General features: G+C 49.1%; 1 protein-coding gene across 1 annotated transcript in view; it reads right to left on the reverse strand.

Annotated features, from left to right (window-relative positions):
• Positions 1–2,622: 2,622 nt before the first annotated feature.
• Positions 2,623–6,147, reverse strand: part of LOC108228449 (N-acylneuraminate cytidylyltransferase) — a 5,916-nt gene continuing 2,391 nt past the window's right edge. Inside the window, exons 2-8 of the mRNA XM_017404004.3 lie at positions 5,686–5,828; positions 5,460–5,615; positions 4,754–4,890; positions 4,565–4,659; positions 3,321–3,480; positions 3,083–3,248; positions 2,623–2,876 (exon numbers count right to left, since the gene is read on the reverse strand). Coding sequence (XP_017259493.1) covers positions 2,671–2,876; positions 3,083–3,248; positions 3,321–3,480; positions 4,565–4,659; positions 4,754–4,890; positions 5,460–5,615; positions 5,686–5,828 — 1,063 coding nt within the window. The 3' untranslated portion in view covers positions 2,623–2,670. The remainder of the gene's footprint in view (positions 2,877–3,082; positions 3,249–3,320; positions 3,481–4,564; positions 4,660–4,753; positions 4,891–5,459; positions 5,616–5,685; positions 5,829–6,147) is intronic.

A 6,147-nucleotide genomic window follows, 5' to 3' on the forward strand; every position in this document is an offset into this window, starting at 1 on the left:
GAGGGACTGGGAACGCCTTGGGATTCCCCCGGAGGAGCTGGCCCAAGTGGCTGGGGAGAGGGAAGTCTGGGTCTCCCTGCTTAGGCTGCTGCCCCCGCGACCCGACCCCGGATAAGAGGAAGAAGATGGATGGATGGATGGATGGATGGATGGATGGATGGATGGATGGATGATTTGGTGAGGAGGAGATTTAAACCGTTTGAATCAGGCGTCTCGGAGCAGAAACATCTAAAACCTGCAGGATGGCGGCGCCTCGAGAGGCTCGGAGTTTAACACCTCACCTTTTAGGCCATCGGCTTCAAAATCACGACGTCTTCTTCAGTCCTCCGGTTCTGTGTCTCCGCCCGTCGGACTCCAGCAGCTTTTCATCGATTTGAATAAACAAATAAGTTCATTTGTTAAACTCAGATTTGAAGAAATATAAAGATTTATATAAACAGAATAATCTATTTTACTCTTATCTTATATTTGATTTCACATATTTTAGTTGTTTTGTCAGGTTGGACGGTTTCTGTTTAATACCCTTAAATTATATTTGGGTCTACAGTGTTACAGGTTTGTTTTGTTGTATCTGAGGGTCATTAAGGGCATTTTAATGACTAAAGTGTTACTGAGTCAAAGAACAAAGTAGATAACGGCTTCAAAATGTTAGATTACAGGTTCAGCATTAGAAAATGGCCGACCAGCGTTTGGTTTCTAGCTGAAGAACCAATCAGAGGAAGCAGGGGGTTGGTTCGGGTAAGAGGCTTTTAAATGTTGTCTTTAAACGGAGGTTTAAAGACATCAGTCCTGAGTGACAACTCAGTCCCTCCAGGATTTCGCGGGCAGTTTTTGTGATTGTTGCGGCTAAAATGCCTGATTTCGCGGGGCATTTTCCTAAAAGTTGCAATTTTTTTTTTACTAAAATCAATAAAAAAACATAATTTTTAATATCTAAACCAAAAATCCTTCCTAGTTTTGTAAGATAATTCCCAACAAACATTGACATTCTCAAAAGGTGCTTTATTTGAGAACTTTGATAGCTTCTAAACTGACATTCATGAGCATTTCTGGATTGTCCCTGGTCTGCAGCTCTCCTCACATGTTTTGCAGACACAAAGTGTTTGTCGATGCGTTTATGNGAAGCATTAGCGCACATTTTGGCTTCGGTCGCTGCTCCTGCACGCTCCCGGCATTCTGAGGTTAACAGGAAGTGACGTCACGTGTCTTCTTCCTGAGTTATTTGGGCTTATTTTGTATTCCACACTACACAAACCCACAAAGAAGAGACTAGACCGCAGAAACGGTGGCGAATCACTTTAGAAGCAATAAATATTGGGTTAAAGTTGCGGGAAAGTTGCAAAAAGTTGCGATTTCGCGGGGTTTGCTTGATTTTGCGTTAAAAGTTGCAATCGCAACATTGTGGAATCTGGACGGTCTGACAACTTTATGTATCATTTTTAACCGGACAATTATGTTTTGTTAATTAAAACACATCTTGGTCAAAGAACGTCAGCCACGGTCCCCCCTCGACTCCTAAAGGTCAGCGTTGGTCCAAGTCCATCTCCATGACATCATCAACGTCCACGATAGAGGGAACGATTTGCGCCGTTTTAAATGTCTGTCCGCTTCTTTCACTTCCTCTAAACAAGCAGCAGGTGTCGCTGCTCCGGTGAAGCAAATCTCTGTTACTTTAAATGTCTTCTGCAAGTAAAGCTGCTTTTATATCGGCAGCCATTTTTAATTGACCACTGTAGTATTTATTTGGTGTGAGTGTAAGTTAACAGGTGGAGAGACGACGGACTCATGATGAGTGGATCATCATGGAGATCTGCAGGATGGATTCATGTTTTTTTGTTGTTTGGACGTCAGAACTCAATAAAAAATGTTTTTAATCTTCTGGAACGAGAGTTTGATTTAAAGTCGAGTCACGAAACACCGTTTAGTTTTTCTAAAAGGTTCCGACTCCATGAAGGAGGTCATCTGACGCTGCCGTGAAGAAGGGCAATCATGTAACTGCCTCTGAGTGAGTGTGTGTGTGTGTGGACGGATCTTAATGAGGCTCGACCCACATCGACACCTGGTGAACTTTCGGCGTCGACTCAATTCAAGATGGCCGAAACACCACCTTAGAGAGCATGTAACTGGTTACAAGTCAGTCTGTTGTTGAACTAAAGGTTGGTGGTAGCTGACAGCTGTCCTCAACGTGTCCTCTGAGGACTAACGGGACACGGGGGCGCCCGGTTCTGGTCCTGGAGGGACGCCGTCCTGCAGGTTTTAGATGTTCCTCTGGTCCTCAGCAGATCTTCATGGTCCTGCAGGACCCTGTTCATCACCTTCAGATGAGAAACATCTAAAACCTGCAGGACAAGGACGTCCACCAGGACCAGGACGTCCAGCAGGACCAGGACCGGACCCCTCTGCTGGTCGAGTCAACCTGATTCAAGATGGACGCCATCATCAAAGACTCATCAACCTGCAGCTGGTTTTATTTAACCTCAGTTTGGTTCCTGGACAGCAGCCGGGTCGTGTTTGCACAGCTGGAACTACAGACGGGGCTCAAAGGTCCAGAACCGCGCCGAGAACAAAGCGGGCGTCTCTACTCTCGTCCCGAGTCGTTCAGTAACTTTCACACGAGTTGGAGTCGTTTGGATCAGTCGGTTTATTTAAACGCGCTGACTCGGCTGTCCTTCAGAAGTTGAGGCGGTCGATCCGGTCCTGCTTCATCTGGCACTTCGCCGTCTCCTTCTGCAGCAGGACGTGTTCGGCGAACTCCCCCACCGCCCCCGCCCCCCCGCCCAGGAGACAGGTGTACTTGGCGGCTTCCACCGGGACGTCGGCAGGGACGGCGCTCAGACCCGCCAGGCTCAGGCACCTGGCGTCTGTCGGGTCGTTACCTGGGCGGAGCCAAGAAAGAGAATCGCTTACATCCAGGAAGCAACACGCCAAGAGACACGATGAGGACGAACATCCAGAGCTGCACACCAAGAGACATGATGAGGACAGACATCCAGAGCGACACGCCAAGAGACACGATGAGGACAAACATCCAGAGCTGCACGCCAAGAGACAGGATGAGGATTTAAGGATTGAAAGGTTTTACCCATGTAGGCCACGTCCTTCCAGTCCAGCTTCTTCTTCTCCATCACCGCCTGAACCTCCTGCAGTGGCTCCTCCCCCACCGCCATCACCTCGCAGCCCGTCAGCGTCTTCAGCTTGGTGGTCAGGGACTCCGTGACGGCGTCGTCTCTGGAGGTCAGCAGCACCACCTGGAGGAGGCACACGGGCGGTTAAAACGCGCGTCGGTTCACCGGCAGAGGCTGAAAGGGGCGGGGCCTGACCTCGACGTCGTCCTTCTGCAGCTTCTTGATTCCAGCCAGGTCTTTGCTGTGGACGGACACCATGTCCTGCCCGTTAATGGACAGTAACACTCTGCCGTCGGTGAGACACCCGGACACCTTGCAGAACATCAGGGACACGCCGCGGCCGAAGTAACCGTACCTGTCGGAAAGTAGCGAAACCAGGATTGATCTAAAAGAAACGGGTCAGAGCTGCAGAACGGGACGGGCGGACGATCCACGACCCGGGACGACGGCGTCTCCGGCGGTTGGTCTCACGGTTTTTAGAATCCAATCATCAATGAAACCAAAGCCTACGACTCGATCTCGGGGTCCGTTACTGGACCGTCAGGACGGAAACGTCGGTAAACGGGGGGGTTGTCCTGGGGCTTTACTGAACTCGCTGCCAACGGGAAGTAGTCACAGAGCTGAGTGGGTGAGTGAGCGTGAAGTCTAAGAGACGCACCCTGCTTTGACAAACAACTACTACCACCACTAGTACTACCAATAATAATACTACAGGAATAAACAGAAAAAGTTGTTTTTGATGATATAAAAAAGACATTTTCTGTCTTCTTAGACAATTAACGAGTGGACGCTGTCTCAAGTCCCTCAGCTGTAAACAGCTTCCACCAGGGGTGTCCAGTCCTGGTCCCGGAGGACGCCCTGGTCCCGAAGGACGCCCTGGTCCCGGAGGACGCCCTGGTCCTGGAGGATGCCCTGGTCCCGGCTTCATGGAGTCTGGCTAAACTCGCTGCCAACGGGAGGTAGTCACAGAGCTGAGTGGGTGAGTGAGCGTGAAAGCACCCTGCTTTGACAAACAATCACCACAACTAGTACTACTACTAACAATACTACAGGAATAAACAGAAAAAGTTGTTTTTGAACATTTTAAAAACTGGATACTGATAATAAAGTTTCCTGTCACGAGCCGCTTCAAACTGCTGACATCAAAGAGTTTGAGTTTTTGCAGCCATTTTGTATTTTTGGTTTCAGAGTCTTGGGACGTGTGGGACGCCAACCAAAAGTCCCACAGAGACACCCTCCCAGCTCGCCAACAGACGGCCATATTGTCAATGATATGACTCTTTTCTGTTAACCTCTAATAACAAATTAAAAGCAAAAACTGAATTAGTAGCATTTTCGTCCCACTCGTTTACATGGAGGGGGGGCGGGGCTTAAGAACTGAACTCTGTGGCTTCAACTTCCAGCTTCCGGTCCTGTCTCGACGGTTCAAACCCCCTCACCTGAGGATCCGCTGCTCCGCCACGGGCCAGTCGATGTCTACGTCGATGTCCACGCTGTGCTCCGCCTCCATCTCGTAGTAGGCCACCTTACCGCCCTGGAGAGAGTCCGTCAGAGGGTCACTGATCTGAGACGTCCATGAAACACGCCGCTCCCCGCCGCCACCGCCGCCGCCGCCGCTCCCCGCCTACCTGCGACGAGCCCTCCTTCATGATGAGCTCCTTGGAGGAGATGTAGAAGGAGCCGTTCTCGTAGAGCTCGCCGTCCCAGTCCTGACGCCGCGGACGCCTCCTGGGGTCGATGTTGAACGGCGTGGTGCACTCGTTACCTGACAGGAAGCAGCTCTCCGTGACTTTCACACGTTTACATACAAACTCCTCCTCATTAGTTTTTTTTATTAACTACCAAATCTGAGTGATACTAAATCTAAACAAAGGTCAAATTTACACTAAATAGTAACAAGAATAATTTTATTTAATCGAGTAAAAACAATAAATTAATTAAATTTAACCATTTGTTTAAGAAATTACACGTTCGTTGCTTCATTTAGGTCAATTTAACTCAAAAACTATCAGTTATAATCAACATGAATAAAATAATTCAAACTGTTTTATTGGTTAAACTTCCAGAGTTTGGTTTTTCTGACGTTCGGCGAGAAGAACGCCGTTTTTGGTGAGGACGCCATCGTTTCTCCGGGTTTTATTAAAGACCTGGCTCGGTACGGACCAGGCCTCGGATCTGGAGGGTTCGTGACCCGGACCTGAAGCTGACTCCAGACCGGCTCGATTTCAGGAGACCAGGTCGATTTCGAATGAAATCTAGACTTTTGATTCTCGTTTTTGCGACCTTGAACAAATCTAGCCTCGGGTTTAAAGAAGGCGACCCAACACGACTCACTTCCCTTCTTGACCTCCTTCCAGCGGAACTGGTGCCTCCGGACCACGGAGAAGACGGAGTCGAAGCCGTCCTCCAGGATCTTCTTCAGGGCCTCCTGCAGGTGGGACGGGTGGAGACACGGGGACGTGGCCTGGATGTGACAGACGATGTCCACCTCTGCCGCAGAGAAAGAAGCCGTTAGAACCTCTCGGCCGGCCCCGCTGTAAGAACGTGTGGTTCTCCAGACCTGGGTTCTTCCGGAGGAACTCCTGGATGGTCTCCACCGAAGACGTGATGTCTTTAGAGACTTCGGGACTCCTGCGGTGGACTTTGGCGCCCCAGCACTTTGCCACTTTTTCGATCTCGTCATCGTCTGTCGACACCCAAACGCTGAGAAAAATCAAGAATTAATTTTTTTATTGGGACTCAAGAAAAATCAGCTTTTTATTCTGAAATCTCGTAATTTATTTATTTTGCACCATTGATTTTAAGGTGACAGGGTCAGGGGTGATCACCATTGATTTAAAGGTGACAGGGTCAGGGGTGATCACCATAGACTTTAGGGTGACAAGGTCAGGGGGGATCACCATTGATTTTAAGGTGACAGGGTCAGGGGTGATCACCATAGACTAGGGTGACAGGGTCAGGGGTAATCACCATAGACTTTAGGGTGACAGGGTCAGGGGTGATCACCATTGATTTTAAGGTG

This window comes from Kryptolebias marmoratus, linkage group LG7, assembly GCF_001649575.2.
Source record: "Kryptolebias marmoratus isolate JLee-2015 linkage group LG7, ASM164957v2, whole genome shotgun sequence".
In the NCBI taxonomy this organism is placed as follows: Eukaryota; Metazoa; Chordata; class Actinopteri; order Cyprinodontiformes; family Rivulidae; genus Kryptolebias; species Kryptolebias marmoratus.